Source organism: Chiloscyllium plagiosum, unplaced genomic scaffold, assembly GCF_037043375.1.
Source record: "Chiloscyllium plagiosum isolate Xiang-an unplaced genomic scaffold, Cpla_swu_hap1 HiC_scaffold_10, whole genome shotgun sequence".
NCBI classification, from domain to species: Eukaryota; Metazoa; Chordata; class Chondrichthyes; order Orectolobiformes; family Hemiscylliidae; genus Chiloscyllium; species Chiloscyllium plagiosum.
Window position 1 is genome coordinate 74,636,407 of NW_028270148.1, and position 20,349 is coordinate 74,656,755.

The window sequence follows — 20,349 nt, forward strand, 5'->3', positions numbered from 1 at the left end:
TATAGGTGTAGACAGTGATGTCACTATAGTCATATGTGCAGACTGAGACAAAATAAATTGTAGTTGCCCTTTTAACATCTTAAAAATAAGCTTATTTAAAACAAGGTTCTTTTCTAAGCTATCAGTTATAGATACAATTGATTTTTCCCTGCACAAGTGACAAAGAGATGCTACATGTTTACAGTGAGTGTAGAATGCGTGAATGGTTTTAAAAGAGCAGACTGAAATCTATAGTTGGCATGAATTGTATATTATGTATTTGAATTTTGAAAATCCCTGAATAGATTGGAATGGGATTTTCATGGGGTTAGGGAACGTGCAGGAAACAATCAAACTACCTTGATGGCTTTTTTTAAAGTACTTTTTACTTGTGGTATTTTAAAGTTTCGTATTCGTATATTTAAAGCAACAATTTTGTGTATTTGTCCCAATCTGTTAGTTTCCAGCATTAATCTTGAATAAAATTTGCAAATACATTTTAGGATTAATGTTAGTTCCCCAAATTGTTATGTACATAGCTTCAATGGGTCTCGGAGCAGACATGCTGGCACAGGCCGATTCCAAACTTCAAGTACCTCAGAAAATGGATATTAAAGAAGAAGGACCCCCTCCGACTGAGACCAAGTCTAAGGTATTTCTCCAGCAATGATGGTGTTGGTTTGGCTGAACAAGTCTGCTCTGTTTACATCATTTGGTTTTCAGTCTCTAATCTCTCCTGCATGCTTTTGCGTGTTCTATTCCTGTTCTTCTTTCAAGTGGATCTGAAAGTCATTGGTTCTAAAGGCACCTAAGAACAGTAGTAAATTTGGCTTTAAGGTGTTAGAGAGTTGTTTGCCTGTTTTTATGAACTGCAGCCGTTTTCTCTGCCTCTTTTGTCATGGCTTCCTTGCAGCAGCAAAGGCATTTGGTATTTTGCTTTTCTGGCTTTTTTGTAAAACTGACTAAGTGACTTCCTTCATTGGGGAAAACTTGTGTTAAGCATCTCAAATAAGCTTAAAATTAAGCATGGTGGCTCCAGCAACCTTCCAAATTTATACCAATTATAAATGTTATGTGATTGTTTATACCTGTAAGTTAAAATCGATTTAACATTTTTTTCTTCTTTTGAATGAACCTTGCCCTGCCCTCCTCCTATTTTTGTCCCGCTACCACAGGATAGCTACAACTCTCAGGGTATTTCTCAGCCCCTTACCTCAGGCAACCTGCCAACCCTTTCCCCCATGTCCCCAAGCTCTACTAGCATCTCCTCAATGCATGGAGATGAAAGTGATAGCATTAGCAGCCCAGGCTGGCCAAAGACTCCGTCAAGCCCTGTAAGTGGCGCTGTTTTATTAACCTCTCTGTTATGTAATGTTTGTGTGCTTTATTGAAAATCATTTAAAAATAAAAAATGTGTTTGAAAACCCCTTATCTTCCAAATGTAATGTCAGCAAAATAGTAGTTAGCTTTCCTGATGAGTGTTGCTGGACACAATTCTTTCCCAAGAGAGAATGGCAACCAGTCATGATATAGATCATAGACCACCATATCTTTACAAAATGTTGTCAAGGTTTGCAGACTGGAAGGTAATGTTTTAGAGTAATTGAATAATATGTTTGAGTATATTATGTACGTATTAAAATGTAAATGTTGAGGCAATATTAAATATTCTACTTTATTAAACTTTTTTGTATAATTATTTATTGTAACAATAAAAACAAGTAATCCATTTTATCATTATACCTTATTGAATGGGGGAATGTAGTTGCTTGCCTACAAATTGGCTTTACGCATTTTCCCATTGTGTATAGAGCATGTAAATGTTTAGCCAACATAAATTCTACACTTTTGATTTGGAATCCATTTCATAATTTAGCATAATTATTCATAGATGTAACAAATGAAAATGAATAAAAGTGGTGATTTTGTTCCATCTTATGTTCATGCCTTATTGTACTGAGGGATTGTAGACCTTTACCTAAAAACCGGCTCTACAAATTTTGCCTGTGGTCTATAAAACCAGATTTAACTGCAAAACTGCTGAGATCCAGCTTCGGCTGTGTGTTCTTAATCTAACAATCATTATAAAATTACTGAATCTGAAATGTTCTTCCTATCTAGTTTTAGTTACATTACATAGAGACAGGAGTGCACCATTCTGTCCTTCAAGCCTGTTTACAATTCAGTTAGAATGGATTGATTTGTACTTAACCACACCTACCACCTTAATTCTGTAATCCTTAGATAGGTTGCCCACTTTAAACAATCAATCTCCGTTTGAAATTTTCAATTGGTTAACCGCAACAGGGGCAGAGAACTCCAGACTTCACCCTTTGTGTGAAGAAGTATTTTCTGCCATCATACTTTGATCATACTTTGATCAGGTTATACTCACTTGAATCCAGACTCACCAACCAGAGGACATGGTTTCTCTCTTTGATTTTCATGAACTCGAGTTCAGATATTAATGAAGAATGAGAGGCAACTTAATTGAAGCATATCAGATTCTAAGGAGACTTGACAGAATAGATGCAGAAAAGTTACTTCTACTTGTGGGAGAGTCTGGGTCCAGAGGTCAGAATCTCAGAATAAGGGATTGGACATTTCAGGCAAAGTTGCAGGAGAACTTCTATTCTCAGAAGGTAGTGAATCTGTGGAATTCTTTACCGCAGAGGACTGTTGAAACTAGGGTCAGTAAGTATTTTCAAGGCTGAATAAATTTCTAATCAGTAATGGATTTGAGGGTTCTGAGGAAAAGGCAGGAAAGTGGAGTTGAAGATTATCAGATCAGCCATGATCTTATTGATGGAGCAGACTCAATGGGCTGAATGGCCTACTTTGGCTTCTATATCTTATGGTTATGATCTTATGGCCTGAATGTCTGTACTCGGACAAATATAAGCTTAGTATACGCAGTCTTGCCTCATCCTTTAACGTTTACTGCTCCAGTATCATTCTGATGAATCTTCATAGCACAACCAGTATGGAAAACCAAAAATGAATGCATTACTAACTAGGAACCTGTACAATTCTAAGTTAACTTCTATCCCTTTGTACTTCAGCCCTGTTGAAATAAAGGACAATATTCTATTAGTCGTCAATTTTTTTTACCATCTGCTATGGTTTTGATTTTTATACTCAGACCCCTAAAAGTCTCTGTTCATCCTCTATTCCCACTTGCTCAGAATCTTTTCTGGATTCTGAGCATTTACCTATATGCAGTCTAAAGTAAATGCCCTTACACTTTCCTACACTGAAGTCAATCTGCCACAGTTCTGTCCACTCATTTAACTATCAGTGTCTCATTGCAGATGGGAATAGATTATTTTGCATTATTTTCTGTAATGTGTAACTCAGTGTTGTCATCAAAATTAAATGTGCTGCTCTCTATTCGTTCATCGAAGTCATTTATAAATATTGTGTAAAGCAGAGGGCCTCCGTTCCCTTGGTATATCTTTAATGAAATCCTACCAATTTGAGCACGTCTGTTACCTGTACGCCCTCTGCTATCTCCTAACAAATTTCCATTCTCAACCAACAAGTTGTATCCATTCCATTCTTAAATTTTATGTATGTTTTGTAAAATCTTTTTGATTACATTATGGACGTCCAGAAAGGTATGTTAAACTAATTTTGGAGCTCCAATTACTTAGTACATATAAGTATTTTTAATCTAACACTGAATCATACAGAACAGGTGACCATTGGTTTGATTTTCCACTGATATAGTTGATCTCAGCCATTGGCAATATTTTGGGCACCATAATTGAACATTGTATTCCTCTGGTTCGATGGACTATGTTGACCAGGTTTCTGTTGCACAGGAGTTGGTGACACCCGCTAGAAAAAACATGTCGGGGATAACAACTTTATCTCAGCTACAGTACTTTACATGCTAACATGAGCAGCTGATCAGTCCAAGTAGTTAAAAGGTATCACCATCTGAATTGAATGCAGAAATTGGTACCTTCTGTAGAGGAGGGATATCAGTTTCATTCAGATACGAATCCTACATTAGTAAATTTTGAAGTGTATTGACACTATTCAGGATGTCGTGAGTCAGTGGTTGTTTGGGAGACAATGCTTTCTACCACTAAGGGATAGAGTTCTTATGGAGGAGATTAATCGATTAAAAGCCATTATCATGGTGTGGATTTATATAAATGTGCGTGTTTAACTTTCAGTTTCATTTGAAATAGTTGTATGTTATTCTCTGTTCAGTAATGGGTGTCATCAAAATATTACATAATCAGCTTTAAATTGCCATGTTTTTCTTAAATGATTTTAGCGGTGCAGCTCTTCATGTAACAGAATATTATCAGCAGCAAAAACTTATTGGGTTTACATCTTGGATTAATCTCTTGACCAGCTGAAACTACAAAAGCTGAGGTATAGAATGTGTAGTGTAGGGGTTTTAGTTTCTTGTCTTTTTAAGTTAATTCTGATTGGTCCAATGCAAAACCTAAATACTACAGATGCTGGAAACTTGTAATAATAACAAAAGATGCTCAAAATACTCAGCAGGTCTGACAGAACTTGTGGAGAGAAACAGAATTAATGTTTCAGATTGAAATTCCTGATTCCATCAGGATCAAAGGTCATCCTGACCTAAAACATTAGCTCTGTTTGTCTCCCCAGATGCTGCCTGACATGTTTGATTTGATCCAATAACCTCTGCAGTCTATAAAAGAGAACTTGCAATCTCCATTTCTCTTCTTATTCATCATTAATATTCAATCCAAATAAGACAGTAAAGGTGAATTTGATCTTTGGCAATTGTTCGATATCGAATTGGCAAGCCTTAGACCTTCTGATTTTCTTTTCCGTTGTCTTTGCATTTTCCTATTACCACTGCTGAAGTAATTTTATCCCCCAGGTGTGTGCCCAAAGCAAAATCATCTATCTCACCACAACAAAGCAAAGATGCTGTGCAAGAACAAAAATCTTAACACAGGTTAATCAGCTCATCCTGTAGCATGATTCATTCTTTATAGTTGTTGTCTGTTTTCACGTACTTCACTTTTTTGATGCCTGATCATCAATCAAAATGTCTTGCAGCAAATGTTAGCTCAGATCTCATTTTATTTGGAGAGGAAAATGTGCAAACTGTTACAAACCAAAAAACTGCATTGTGTTTCATATTGTTAATTCACAAGTAATTCATGCAATCATAAGAATATCCATTGATTAAGAAAAGTCATTTAGTCCAGCAAAACTAATGTGTTCATAACAATAGACCTCAGGGAAAAAAGGCAAGTTTTTTAAAAAGTGAAGTACAAAGGAGTTATATTTCAATTTTATCTAGAATGAAGATGTAGTTCCGCCTCCAAGTTATAGTTTGTCACTGTTATTAGGCCAGGTGGCCAAAGTGCATGCTTCATAAAAATAAATTAAAAATACTTTTATATAGAACCTCGCAACACAGGAACAGGCCTTTCAACTCATCAGGCCTGCGCCAACACATTACACATTACCTTAATCAACATGGCAAATCAGAACTTCAGTTCAATGGTGGAAAGAAAACAAATATTTTGTTGTGCTCTGAATCAGGGGGATACATAATACCTGGATTGAAACTGGATACATTTGTAGCTGCATGTGATGTTCACACTATATCATTGGATGATGAATGGGTAGATGGGGGTATGCTCAAAAATACACTGTTTGTGTCTAGTAAGGTTTTTGTTTGGTCTGTGGTCACACATCTGATGTACTACATTGAAGTTCAGATTGTTATATTGATGAAATGTCAGCTTTGAGCATGAGGATGGAAACACTGTAATGAACTACATTTACCAAATGTCTGTCAGAGCTGGTATCCTTGATTCCTTACTCTTTGTTTTTCAAGGAATAAAACCAGTTTTCATAATTGGAAAGAGGTCCCTTCATATTTCTTGCTTGTTCTGCCTGCTCATTGCAGAAATCAAACTCTTCCACAACTGGTGACAAGATAACCAGGTTGTATGAGCTGGGGAGTGAACAGGAGCGCAAGATGTGGATAGACCGTTATCTGTCCTTCATGGAGGAAAGAGGAACACCAGTGACCACATTACCTGCTGTGGGCAAAAAACCATTGGATCTTTATCGACTTTATGTCTGTGTTAAGGAAGTTGGTGGTTTGGCACAGGTGGGTACCAAGTTGCATTTTGGTGTTTTAGGATTATTTGTTGGTTAGGTTTTGGCTAGTATTTGAATATTTGGTTCTTCTAAAAATTCCTTTTTGAAATTGATATGAAATAAGCACATGGAGAAATGCTTGTCCATTAATTTGATGCATAACTAATGAACAGTGCAATGGTAAAACATTTAAGAGATGTCTCAAAGCATCTAAAGTATATGAAGTGGGCAAAATATACTCAGCAATTAAGGCTTGTGTTGTAAGTATTGCTGAGTCATTTCCCCATTTCATCAGTGTCTGTTCTTGTGCGTAGGTTTCACTGCCATCTTGTAACCTCATTGAAATAAAGAAAAGTATTATGCAAATTATTGACCCTACTTGGAAATTCTTTGCATCTGTATCAACTAAGAATGAAGTTTAGACCAGTTATTGCTGTTTTGTAAAATGTGTTCTTTGCTGACTTCTATTTTAGTGTTGAATTTTATATTGAAATATCTACTGTTTAGGGATGTATATGCACATATTACTTAGTACATTGGTCTGTTGAATGTCCTGGATCCTGAACACTTTTGCCCAGATGAAGTTTTGCTCAAGTTTCCGCACAAACTAATGAGCACAGCCTGAAAGTAAAATCTCCCTGCACAAATGAGAAACCTATTCAAACATGTAAATTTGTGATATAGGGTCAGGGCAAATGGGGCCTCAAAGTACCCTGAGGCAGAGAGGGGTATAATGGGGTCATATTAATAGCAAGGACAAAACATTTATCTTCAGAGTGAAGGTGAAAATCACTAAGCAATGCATTTAACAATCGACTACAGGTCATGCTCTTGTTATTTAACTGACTCCAGCAACAGAGGAGTTCACACTGTGTAACTATAATTGCCTGCTGGTCACAGGCCTTTCATGTACCAAGGGCTGATAAGTTGTCTGAATTTAAAACATTTGAAGATTATTGTGGTTGTAGGAGCGATAGACCTGGATCATTCTACAATTGACTGCTGGTTATTGTAGGTCAGGTGATTACGGTTGGATTCATGTGATCGTGGGTACTTAAATGCCAGAGATTCTGGACACAATGTAATGAATACACAAACAGTTGCAGTTGGTGAAAACTCAGTGTTGTAACTTCTGAGCATGGCTTGTTTTGTGACCAGTGATTAAATATTTGAGTCAAGTGTACTTTGTAATCCAGGGAAAATAATCATGAGTAGTCCAGCATAAATTAGTTATGGGATCAAATCTTCATTTCATGACCGTTGATGGCGGACCATTTGAATCAGGGCAGGAATAAACCAGAAACATGAAGTCCGAATGTCTGTCTATTATGAAATAGTTAAAGATCTCCAGGTTTACATGAATAATATAAAATTGTAAAAGATCACCCCTCCCTCCCTAAACTTTGAAAGTAATTTTTTTCTGGTGTTAATCTGTATTTATCTGTACTCATTTAGGAGAACACCAAGTCACTTACTTATTTCTTCCTATCCATTCACCCAAAGAATAGTGAAAGCTTTGCTCACAGCATACCAACTAGTTATTTTAAACAAATAGGACTGTACTCTTTAAGTGAGTCAATATTTGAGACATCTGGAATTTGCCAATTCACCAATTGGTGTTACTTAACCTTGATTCTCTCTCTTCTACTTTTTTCTCCATTTTCTCTCAGCCCCAATCCAATGCGTTGGACCTCAAAAATGAGAGAAGCTGGTTAGAAAGCTACAATAAACAATATGTATTGTTGAATATTGTCATTTGAAATCAATTAAATTGGAAGGGAAGTATGCTGAAAGTATTTGACAATATTCAATCAGAATCTCATTGATTTTCACATAATCTCCCTAGGTTAACAAAAACAAAAAATGGCGTGAACTGGCAACGACCCTGTGCGTAGGTACATCAAGCAGTGCAGCTAGCTCACTAAAGAAACAATATATTCAGTACCTTTTTGCCTTTGAATGTAAGATTGAACGTGGAGAAGAACCCCCTCCTGAGATGTTCAGTTCTGCCGAATCCAAAAAGCAGCCGAAAATACAACCACCTTCTCCTGGTGAGTACCACTGGATCCAGAAAAGTTGCTGTGTTTTCACTGTATTGGCTTAAATACGTGTTGTTTATACAGTACACTGGGGTGAAAAAAAGATGAGCTTACACCATCTCTAATTCTTTCTTGCTTGTTTAATGACAACAACAGTACAAGTGTTCATGAAGCACCTTTAAATCAATGCGCCAAAATGATTGAAAAGGAAAACACTACAGGCATTAGGAGGGACTGAAAGGGAAAAATAGACAGTGTAGGTTTATTAGTAATCACAAGATATGTGTTAACAGTTTGAAATGTGAACATGTAATGATATGATTGGGTAATATAGACATAGATATTGGTTTGAATGTGATTGGATGATATAATCATGTGGACACCACGAATACGATTTGGTAGAGATAGGAGTGAGCAAATATGTCGCCTTTCAGAAATTATTATTTGTAAGAGTAGTCAGTTGGAAGCTCATTATCTGTAAAAGTGGTATAATATCTTTGTTTTGCAGTAAAATATGAGTTGTATGTCATTTTTTGATTATGCACAGCTCCTCTGCATGCATGAATAAATGGGACGTTCAAGAAACAAAGAAACCTGAGCCTCATCTAGTATAAGAGGAAATAAAGGGTTAAGCTCACCCTTTCGGTGATCCTTGAGCACTATAAAGCAAAACTTGCTGCTGAACCACATATTTCTGAAAGCTTGGTCTAAGTGGCAGGTTTTAAGGAGCATCTTACATTAGGAAGACAGGCTGAGGGATTTAGGGATAATAATCAAATTTAGTCTGCTGAGGGTAAAGCTATCAATAGTACAAAGATGCCAATCAAAATTGGATATATACAGGAGGCTGATGGAAATTAAAAAGCTAGGAAGGGTCAAGACCAAGTGGAAAGGATATTGAAAAAAAAATTTCAACATCAAAACATTACTTAATGAGGAATATATGTGATCAATAAGGGTTAGCTAGCTCTGTTGTACTGTAAAGTGATGGTATGAGCATAGATTCAAACCGCTGAATTGGCTGAGATTACCGTGAAGGACCTGCCTCCTTAACCTCTCACCTCGCCTGAGGTTGAACCACCAGTTGCCCCTCTTATTAGAGAACGGCACTGTGGTTCAGTAGGAATATGATGACTTTGCCATTGTAGTCAGAGTACAAGGGGTGATGAGTGACATTGTGCAAGTAAGGACATAGGGAGCAGAATTTTGGATGACTTTGAATAAAACATGAAAGGTTAACCAAAAATGGGAATCGTCAAGTCTGGTAGCAGCAAAGGCATGTGAGGGTTTTAGTAGCAGATAAACTGAGGCAAGCGTCAAATTGGATGACAATCTAGAAGCAAACTTCCGTTAGTGATAGCTTGCACTTGAGTAAGAAGTTCACTTTACTATCAAATATGGTACTAAATTTGGGAGCAATTAGGGTTCAGCCTGACATAGTTAGCAGGAAGAGGGATAAAGTTGGTGGCTAGAGAATGGTGTTTGTAGCAGAGATCAAAGGTAATCACTTTGGTCTTCCATATATTTACTCATCTGGTAGTTGACCAGCAGTTTGACAGTTTAGAGACAGTAGAAGAGTCAACGTCCTGTATGTGTTGTCAGTGCGCTGTCGAGTATTGGTGCTGTGTTTTCAGATGATATTACCGAGGAGTAGAATATAGAGAAGAAATAGGAAGAGGTCCAGGATAAACCTGTGTGGATCACAAGAGGTCCTAGTGCAGGAACAAAAAGAAAAGCCATTGCAGATGATTCTTTGCAATATTTAGGGAATTAGGTGAGCGCAGTCCCCATTTGTTGGATGACAAATGAAGGAGTGGTAAAGGAGAATGATGTGATGACTCATGTCCCTGGCTCCAAACAGGTCAAGGAGGACTAAGAGATTAATTTGCCTTTGTAATTGTGACTTAGGATATACTTTGAGACTTTGGTATGAGCTGTTTTGTACTGTGGTGAGGCAGAAAGTTGAACAAAGGGATTCAAGTATCCAGGAAATATGGGCATGGATATGGGAGGCAACAATACAGCCAAGTGCTTTTCGTCAAAAGGAAGGGTGGCAATGTGTAATACTACAGTGATGGATCAAAGGGCTGTTTTATTTCAGGCAAGTGGTAATGACAACATGGTTGGTGCGCACGGAACATCACCTGAAGGAAAACCATAATTGTATGTGTACATTTAAATTTCTTCCCAGACTTCAGGCAAGAACATTACAAATGGAATATTTATAAACTATATTTCCTTTGACATTCGCATCTTCAGAAAAGTTGAATTATATTTGAACAAAGATTTAAGGTGTCACATTGTTTAGTCCCTGTGATAACAAAGTTTACAGACCACTATGAAGAGCATTTGCACACTTAAGAAATTTACATGATTGGAAATAGGTTAATGTTTAATGTGTTATGAGTTGCAGGTGCAGTAGGTTGGGTTATTTTGGCTCTGTAAAGTGGTTTTCTGCTATGGAGTCGAGGGAGATTGTTAATGTGTGCTTTGTATCCTTGTTCGCAACGCATGCTGACACTTGCTGCATCTGACCATGCTTCGGTATACACATGGAATTCGTATTCAATTCAATGAACGCAACAGAACAAATAGCTGATGTTTTCATGAATTTTATAGTCACCTGCTCATTTGAAATTAATCCTTTTTTTATCACAGAAAACATATTCAGATGCTGCAATTCACCAACTTGACTTTGAATCTCTTAATTTCCGAACATGTCTTGAATATATTCTTAAAAGAGAGAGATTGTATAAAACCAGCTGCATTCATCTACTGTATTAGATAAACAGCAGTAATTGTTGTGAATTTTCTATGAATGTGTATTTTCTCCTCCGTATACATTGTATAAAAACCTGTGCCACCTAATTAGATGTTTTGTTGACTTATATTGCACCCCGTCATGCAGGAGAGCATACTGATCAAGTTACCCCAAATTGCTGAGTTGCATTTCATTGTAGTTGTTTCAGATCTGCATTAATAGTTACCTGTAGCAAATTCAGCCAAGAAATACTTGTTACAAATTGCAAGGGTTTGTCAGTTTTAAAATGATTTGAAGCATAGCCATGTGACCATCCAGCATATAAAGTTTTCAGAGAAAACGTCATGATAAAATCATTTTTTTTAATTTGATATAGTTAAGACATCCGAGCTTTTTAAAACTGAAAGAACTGCTGGAAATCAGAAGCAAACACAGAAATTGCTGGAAACACTCAGCAGGTTTGGCAGCGTCTGTGGAGAGAAATCAGAGTTAATGTTTTGGGTCCATTGACCCTTCCTCAGAACTGCTGTAAGGAAGAGTCACTGGACCCAAAACATTAACTCTGATTCCTCTCCACAGACGCTATCAGATCTGCTGAGCTTTTCATAAGATTTCTGTTTTTAATGCCGGCTTTTTATTAGCTATGAAATTTAAACTGGAGTAATTTCTCAAGTTTTTTTCCTGAATGATGTGTTACATCAGGGAGTTTTATGCGTACATAATTTGTTTTTAAAGTTAGTCTGTTGTTTATGTTCAGTATGAAATAAACAGTGCAGTTGCTCACAGTCACTGGATTGCTGGCACAGAGATCAGTGAGGGCTGTTGCTAATGGTCCTGATTTCGTAAACTAGTAATAAAAGCAGGCCTAGATTGTGACTTGTCTGGGTTGGTGCACAATATAACAGTACTGTTTGTAGAAATTATATGAGTCACTCAGGATTTGTGCAATAACTGTGTCATATAGTCAGTAGATGTGACAATATTGTTACCCGATTTGACTATTTTATTTCCCCTAATTTTCTTTCTCCTCCTCAAAAGACATGTTTTGAAAATCTACAACAAAGCACTATGTTTTCAACCACTAAATAGCCAACTAATATGGCATGTTAAATGTTCAATTTCATACTGGATGATACAAATACATTTGCCAGGAATACACATTAGCAATATTTAGAAAATATTATTAGCCATTCAAGACTTGTTTTCAATTTTCAGTGCAATTTCCAAGCAGTCCACTCATATGTTGAATTTGCACAGCACAGCAGCATAGGTTGGAAGACTGCATACCTATTTAAACATTAGCTTGCTTACTGTCCACTTCTACGTCACTCACTGCTGCCTCACTTCAGCCTTAAGTGACCTGAGCCTCAATTAATCTCCCTTCTGTGCTAACTGTATATGGCTAAAACTCCAGCATAAGCTCAATACTAGTTAGGATTTACCAGTCATTCTGCATAGTGCACAGCCAGTCAGCTGTATTGGAATTGGATGCAAGATTCCATTACTTACATTAGTAATTTAACTTGAAAATTGGAAGTCCCATGTCGATGTTTGCAAACAATGTCAATTTGGAATTATAATAAATATGGAGGGATTGCCAGAAAATACAAGAGGATATGAACAATCTTGGTGGTGGTCGTGCAAATGATAAATGTATTTTAATATAGATAAATGTGATGCATTTTCAAAAGCAATATAATGAGACTACCGACTGGAAAATGAGAGTTCAAATAAGCAAGCAGCATGAAAAGATTTTGCAGTTCAAAGATTCGTTAAATTTGAATCAGGAAATCACTAAAGGTAATGGTTAACAAAGCTGTTGCAAACTCTGATAAAGCACTGAGGGTTCAATTCTAGAAGAGCAGGACTCAAAAGCAAGAAAATCAAGTTAAACTTGTATTACATCTTAATTCAACCAAACTAAGAATACTAAGCACAGTTCATATCCATGGACAAGGATCGTCCAGAAATTTGGACTTTGGATCAAAACCCAAACAATTGGGTTAAATTGGGGTCCCAGCACCATACTGTTGAGGAAACATCTCATCAGGGAAGCTATCTTTACGTAATGTGGACTGTTCTCAGTGTTGTAGTATGTTTGAAAATTCCAGTTTGCATCTGATAATTGATCTTAATTGGCCATTAATGTAAATAAGTTGACTACGTGTTAGGATCCTCTCTGAACAAGGTGAGCAAAATGGGACTGACAAGCTTTAACATAAGTGTCTGCCACTTGCATTTACAATTGACACCAGGACTGCCATGATGCATGGATGAGCAAAAGTTGAATTTCTGTGGTTCACCTCTCCAGAAGAAGATAGACCAAGAAGGTCTCTTGAATTTGAAGAGGTTTAAACATAATCTTTTGTCTCAGGAAATAGCCATTGCACATCCACAAAGAGGTCAAGAAAACAGCAAGTACAAGTCCATTTTTTAGGATGAGAAGAAGGGATAGGTATTAAAGAATTCTTCCCAGAATGAGGTCACTCATGCTTTTCATAAATGACAAAATGATAGATTTATTATGCTTTAAAAAAAAAGTAAAACTGATTGATATGCTGATTTACCCTTCAATATAACCCCTTTTCTGTTATTAATTAATAAAAAATGGGTTTACATGTATTTTCTGCACTTGTTTTTCTTAATGTAGCAGTCTTGGTTTTGGAAGATGCAGTCAATGGAGCCTTTGCGAATTTTCACTGTGTATCTTGTAGATAGTACACTGTTGTTTACTGAGTGTCAATACTGGAGGGTATGAAGGCACTAATTAAAGGGAGAAAAGAACTTTCCCTTTTGGAGAAAAGTTTTGAAAACCGAAAAACTTTGGCTAATACTTGATTGTTCTTGAAGGAAAAACTCTCAATTGTAAGTAAACTGAGACCGGTGAGCCTGACATTGGTGGTAGGCAAGTTGTTGGAGGGAATCTTGAGGGACAAGATTTTCACGTATTTGGAAAGGCAAGGACTGATTAGGGATAGTCAACATGGCTTTGAGCATGGGAAATCATGCCCCACAAACTTGATTGAGTTTTTTGAAGCAGTAACAAAGAGGATTGATGAGGTCAGAGCAGTGGATGTGATCGATATGAACTTCAGTAAGACATTCAACAAGATTCCCCATGGGAGACTGGTTAGATCTCATGGAATACAAGGAAAACTAGCCATTCAGATATAAAACAGGCTCGAAGGTAGAAGACAGAGGGTGGTGGTGGAGGGCTGCTTTTCAGACTGGAGACCTGTGACCAGTGGTATTCCATAAGGATCAGTGCTGGGTCCAATTTTTCATCATTTAAATAAATGATTTGGGTGTGAACATAGGAAGTATAGTTAGTAAGCTTGCAAATGACACCAAAATTGGAGGTGTAGTGGACAGAGAAGAAGGGGACCTCAGAGTACAATGGGATTTTGATCAGATGGGCCAGTGTTCTGAGGAGTGGCAGATGGAGTTTAATTTAGATAAATGCAATGTACTACATTTTGGAAAAGCAAATCAGAGCAGGACTCTTACGCTTAATGGTAAGGTCCTGGGGAGTCTTGCTGGACAAAGAGAACTTGGAGTGCAGGTTCATAGTTCCTTGAAAGTGGAGTCACAGATAGATAGGAAAGTGACAAAGGCATTTGGTATGCTTTCCTTTATTGGTCAGAGCATTAAGCATAAGGGTTGGGAGGTCATGTTACAACTGTACAGGACGTTGGTTATGTCGCTTTTGGAGTATTGCTTGCAATTCTGGTCTCATTCCTATCAGAAGGATGTTATGAAACTTGGAAGGGTTCAGAAAAGATTTACAAGGATGTTGCCAGGGTTGGAGTGTTTGAGCTGTAGGGAGAGGCTGAAAAAGCTGGGGCTGTTTTCCCTGGAGTATTGGAGGCTGAGGGATGACCTTTTCGAGGTTTGTAAAATCATGAGAGGCATGGATCGGATAAATAGAAAAAGTCGTTTCCTTTCGTTGGGGAGCCCAGAACCAGAGGGCGTAGGTTTAGGGTGAGAGGTGAAAGATATAAAAGGGACCTAAGTAGCAACTTTTTCACACAGAGGATGGTGAATATATGGAATGAGTGGCCAGAGGAAGTGGTGCAGGCTGATACAATTACAGCATTTAAAAGACATTTGGATGGGTATAGGAATAGAAGGGTTTAGAAGGATAAATAGCTGCTTGATAGCTCTGTTGGTGACACCATCCATCATAGTCATAGAGATATACAGCTTGGAGCAGACCCTTCGGTCCAAATCATCCATGCTGACCAGTTATCCTAGTCCACTAGATTAAGATAACTGGTCAGCTTGGATGAGTTGGACAGAAGGGTCTGTTTCCAAGCTGTACATCTCTATGACTATGATGGATGGTGTCATCAACAGTGCTATCAAGCAGCTATTACTCAGCAAATGCTGTTCACTGATGGTTAGTTTGGGTTTTGTCAAAACCACTCAGCTCTGGACTTGGACAAACAAGTTGAATTCTCGAGGCAAGGTGGGAATAATAGCATTTGACCTCATGGCTGCATTTGACTGAGAATGACATCATTGTTCCCTGTCAGAATTGGAGTCCATGAGAATCGGTGCTTGGGGGGGGAGTGAGATGTTTCCGTTGGTTGGAGTGATACCTGGCATAATGGAAGATGGTTGTAATTGTTGGAGGTCAGTTATTTCACCTTCAGAACATCTCTGCAGGAGTTCCTCAGGGCAGTGTGCTAGGTCTAACCACCTTCAACTGTTTCATCAAATATCTTCCCTCCATCATAAGGTAAGAAATGGGAGATGTTTGGCAATAATTGTACAATGTTCAGCACTTATCGTGCCAACACAGATACTGAAGCAGTAAGACCTGGACAATATCCAGATTTGGACTAACAAGTGACATTAGTCCAACACAAGTGCTACGTAATAGCTGTCACCAACAAGAAAGAATCTAATCATCACCCCTTGATATTCAATGGTTTTACCATCACTGAATCCCCAATTATCAATCCAGTTGGAGTTACCATTGACTAGAAGCTGAACTGGACTAGCCATACAAATATTGTGGCTAGGATCCTGCTGTGAGTAACTTGTCACTTAATTCCCCAAAACCTCTCCACCATGTACAAAACACAAGTTGTAAATGTGATGGGAAACTCCTTACGTGCCTAAATGGTTTCAGCTCCAACAACACTCATGAAGCTTGTTTGGCACCATATGCACAAGCGTTCGCTCCCTCCAGTATCAACACTCAGTAGCAGCAGTGTGTTCTAGCTATATGATGCACATGATGAAAATTCACAAAGGATCTTTAGACAGCATCTTCTAAACCCAAGACTGCTACCACTAAGGAAAACGAATGCAGCAGATACATGGAAACCCATGTCCTATTAATTAATATGAGAAAAGGAAAATTGGAGGGAGCAATTGATTGCTGGCGGTAATTTTCTTCCTTGTCATCTTCTTTAAAACATTGTTAGCTCTTACTAAGTTTAAATTCATGGTCAATACAAGCACTCTAATTACATGCTGAAGTGGCCATACTTGGTGTAAACTTGCTAGCAAGTTGTTGTGGGTAAATCATCATTAGCTATCTTTAGTTTGGCTACTTATTGGGAAATGTCACAGTCAAATACTAGAACAATTATTTAAACTTCATTGCATGTAGCAACCAAGATAAGACTCCTCAAATAAGAAAGTTAAACCTCAAAACTCAACTTGGCTATTATCCAATTAATGGTGAAATTTAGCTACGATTCCACCCAACTATATCTGTCTCTGGATGTCCAGGCTTTGATCTTTGTGTAGTGTTATTCTTCCAAGTTCTGCCCCTGAGGAATTCTGGAGTTGAATTCTTATGCAATGTTCCATCCTTCAAGTTTGTGGTGTGACGTTATTAATGATTCTTTCAACCACAATATGGACTACTCCTCTGGAACCATTAAGTCTGCAGCTTGCTTCTTATCAGAAGTAGCATCCATGTTCCTTGTTACATTTGGCATTGACTCATCCGTTTGAAGACACAGCTTTCCTGTGCTTCAATCCTTAAATTCTTATGCAGGGCAATTGCTTGTCCTTGTGGCATAAGGTAGCCATTTATCAAGCAGTTGTTAAAACAGCTTTGTTCATATAGCATCACCTCATCCTTTTCCCAGATATGACTAATTGCTTTCAGTTCTTGTATAAGTTTGTCCTTGTCCCTTAACAATTTATTTCTGACAGAGTTATTGCTGCTTCTTTCAAACTATGAACAGTTATTAAAGTTCTGAAGTTTACAGAATCACAAAGTCCATTTTGTCACCTTATTCTACAAGCACTCGTTCATTTTTACTTGGTTTCTTTATCCTGATCAGGTCGACGCAGGTAAGTTAGACCAAAGAATCTGTTTCCATGCCGTGTAACTCAGTCAGTTGTAGAATCCCTGTTGCCGCCTGACAGAATGAATTGCAACAATACACTGTCTATTGTTTACCGACAGGTGATATCATACGAATGTCAATGTATTGAATTGGGGGATGTCTCACAGCAAGATTAATTAGATGGAAGGGGTTTTTATATCAACATATTGTCTCTAATTGACCGTTGATCGATACAGATTAACTGCTGGCCTCATGACAGTCAAATCCTGAAACTGAAACAGAGAGTTCATTTTGAGTAAATTATCCTCTCAGTGTGATAGCTGATTATGTTGTCTGAAGCATGTGAGCATGCTTTCCTATGTTTACTTTGGTGATTACATTGGCACATCTGGAAAAAGCTTTATTCCGTTGAGTATTTCTTCCATTAGGTTTTGCTGCAGTGTGGAATTAATTATATGTTTAGTATCAATAAGGAGTAATAGTAAATAATAAAATTCAAAATATTTTAATATGTGTGTCATAGATTCCTTCATTTGTTTGCTCGCTCACAGTACATCCCCATTCAAATCAATTAATAGGTTCACAAATGCCATTTAAAATATAAAACTAAGACTTCTGTTTTTATAGCAGGTTCAGGTTCCTTGCAAGGACCGCAGACACCTCAGTCCACAAGCAGCTCATTGGCAGAAAGTGGAGATTTGAAACCGCCAACCCCTGTCTCAACACCGCTTGGACAAATGACACCTATTCAGGGTAACAGGTATGAGAAAGCATTACATCAAAACTTTTACTGTGCATATTACTTAATAGGAAATTGATTATTTTGCCAAAACAGAAAAAGTGGAACCTTTATTATAAGCATTAAGCTGATCTTTAGAGATGTGATGTCAAACTGATCACTAATTTGAGCTGCTAATACCATGAGCTAGACAGCCTTTCAGTAAGTTTTTTTCTATTTGTCCATTACGTGGACATTGCTGTCAAGAGTAGAATCTTTTTTCTCACCCCTTATGGTCCTGAGGTGACTGCAAACCAACAAGTTTGAGCAATGTCAATGCTATTAAGAGGGAGCTTCAGGATTTTGACCTAACGACAGTAATGGATCAGTTACATATTTCCAAGCCAAGATGGTGTGTGCATCGGTGGAGAACTTGTAACTGATGTTAACATGTTCCTGCTGTCGAAGGAGACCTTGGTGAGTTGCTGCTTACATCTTGTTAATAACTCACACTGTAGTCAATAATATGGTGGCTCAGTCAGTAGCACTGCTGCTTCACCACCAGGGATCTTGGTTCGATTCCAGCCTTAGGGTGACTGTCTGTATGGAGTTTGCATATTCTCTCCATGTCTGCGTAGATTTCCTCCAGGTTGTCCAGTTTCCTCCCACAGTCCAAAGATGTGGAGATTCGGTGGATTGGCCATGCTAAACTGCCCGTAGTGTCCAGGGATGTGCAGGCTAGATAGGTTCGCCATGGGAAATGCAGGGTTATGGGTTTGGTGTAGGCTGAATGGCCTGTGCCTACAGTGTGGGGATTCTATGATTCTAAAGTAAAAGGTGTGAATATTGAAGGCATTGAGTGATTGGCAATCAATTGGATACAGAAAAACAAAATAGAAATTACTGGAAAAACTTAGCAGGTCTGGCAGCTAAGAAAAATCAGGGTTAGCATTCTGGGTCCAGTAACCTTTGTTCAGGACAGGATTTTTTTTGTTTAGTCAGCTGGAATGCTTTGTTCTAGGTGATATGGAGCCTTTGAGTGTCGTGGGGCTGCACTCATCTGGGTACTCATCGCAGTCCTCACTTGAGCTTTGTAGATTTCCCAATAGGTGTTGGGGAACCAAGAGTTCCTTCGATTCTTTCGTGAAGATTGCCATTACCTATCATATGTTAGGGGCGTGGTGAGAGAGAACTACTGAGCTCCTTCTTCCCTTCTGTCTATAGTTGGAGGTGTGACTGACAAGATACCAGTTGATTGCAATGGTTCACAGATGAAATGACATGTCAGACAGAGAAGTGGCAGATGGAATTAATAAAGATAAATATGAGGTGATGCATTTTGGCAAAAGCAATAAGGACAGACAATATATATTAAATAGCAATTCTAAGGAATGTACAGAGACAAAGGGAGCTGGAAAGTTCATGTGCAGAGATCTTTGAAGGTATCAGAATATAGTAAGAACAGTTTGTAAAGCATATGGGATTTTGCATTTCATTACTAGAAGTATTGAGTATAGAAGCATAAAATTTATCCTGAAACACTGTAGAACTCTGCTTAGGACAGCTAGAGTATTAAATCTAGTTTTGATTCCTGCACTTGATGGATTTCAGGGTCCTTGATTCAATGCAAAGAAGATATATCAGAATAGGTCCAGGGATGAGGAATTTTAGCCACAAAGCTAGGCTGAAAAAGCTGGGATTATTTGGGTTATTCTTCTTGGAACAATGGAGATTTGAGGGAATGAAAATGAAATAAAGAACTGCAGATGCTAGAAATCTGAAACAAAAACAAATTTGCTGGAGAAAGTCAGAACGTCTGGCAGTGTCTGAGGAGAAAGCAGAGTTAACATTCAGTGTACCTCTGTCTCAGAACTCAATGTCTACCTATCCACTCAATCCTTTACTCTTCCTTTGTCCTCAAGATAAATATCGCTTTTTCCTAGATGCTGTCCGTTCTAAAGAAGGATGACTGCCTTGAAACATTCACTCTGTTTTTACAACCAGGTGAAGAGAGGTGATTGTGCCCTCTCCTGGTTAGTTGCTACTTTCTTTTTGCAGCTACCAGACCTCAATTCAACTTATCAAAAATGGAGAGCCAATTCCAAGATTTACTAGAGTGACTATGGCATTTTATTATAACAAGAAAATGCACCAAAAATAAACACTTTAATGTAGGTAAGCTTTAAAAAAAAAGACAGAGATAAGGAGGCTGCCTATACTGACAGTAAGGTATAGACAATTTAAAGTATATAGATTCCTGGAGTTGCAAGGATGAAACCAGAGTCCCAACTATTCTACTGTTGTCCTTGTTCCTTAGGAGTAATGAAACTTGAAAGAGCCTTGATTTCTCAATGAGTAGTGGTTTTTCCAAGGAGAAAGTGAGGTCTGCAGATGCTGGAGATCAGAGCTGAAAATGTGTTG

General features: G+C 37.9%; 1 protein-coding gene across 16 annotated transcripts in view; it reads left to right on the forward strand.

Moving 5' to 3' along the window:
- The window catches only part of arid1b (AT-rich interaction domain 1B), a 620,676-nt gene that overhangs the window by 543,227 nt on the left and 57,100 nt on the right, over window positions 1-20,349 (forward strand). For 11 of the 16 annotated variants that reach the window (XM_087991461.1, XM_087991456.1, XM_087991453.1 and 8 more), the window contains 5 exons: window positions 519-631; window positions 1,155-1,313; window positions 5,900-6,106; window positions 7,943-8,147; window positions 17,838-17,970. In XM_087991461.1, the coding sequence (XP_087847587.1) occupies window positions 519-631; window positions 1,155-1,313; window positions 5,900-6,106; window positions 7,943-8,147; window positions 17,838-17,970 (817 nt within the window). Of the gene's footprint in view, window positions 1-518; window positions 632-1,154; window positions 1,314-4,855; window positions 4,934-5,899; window positions 6,107-7,942; window positions 8,148-17,837; window positions 17,971-20,349 lie in introns of all 16 variants that reach the window. The other 5 variants (XM_043696151.2, XM_043696152.2, XM_087991466.1 and 2 more) reach the window with 3 other exon arrangements.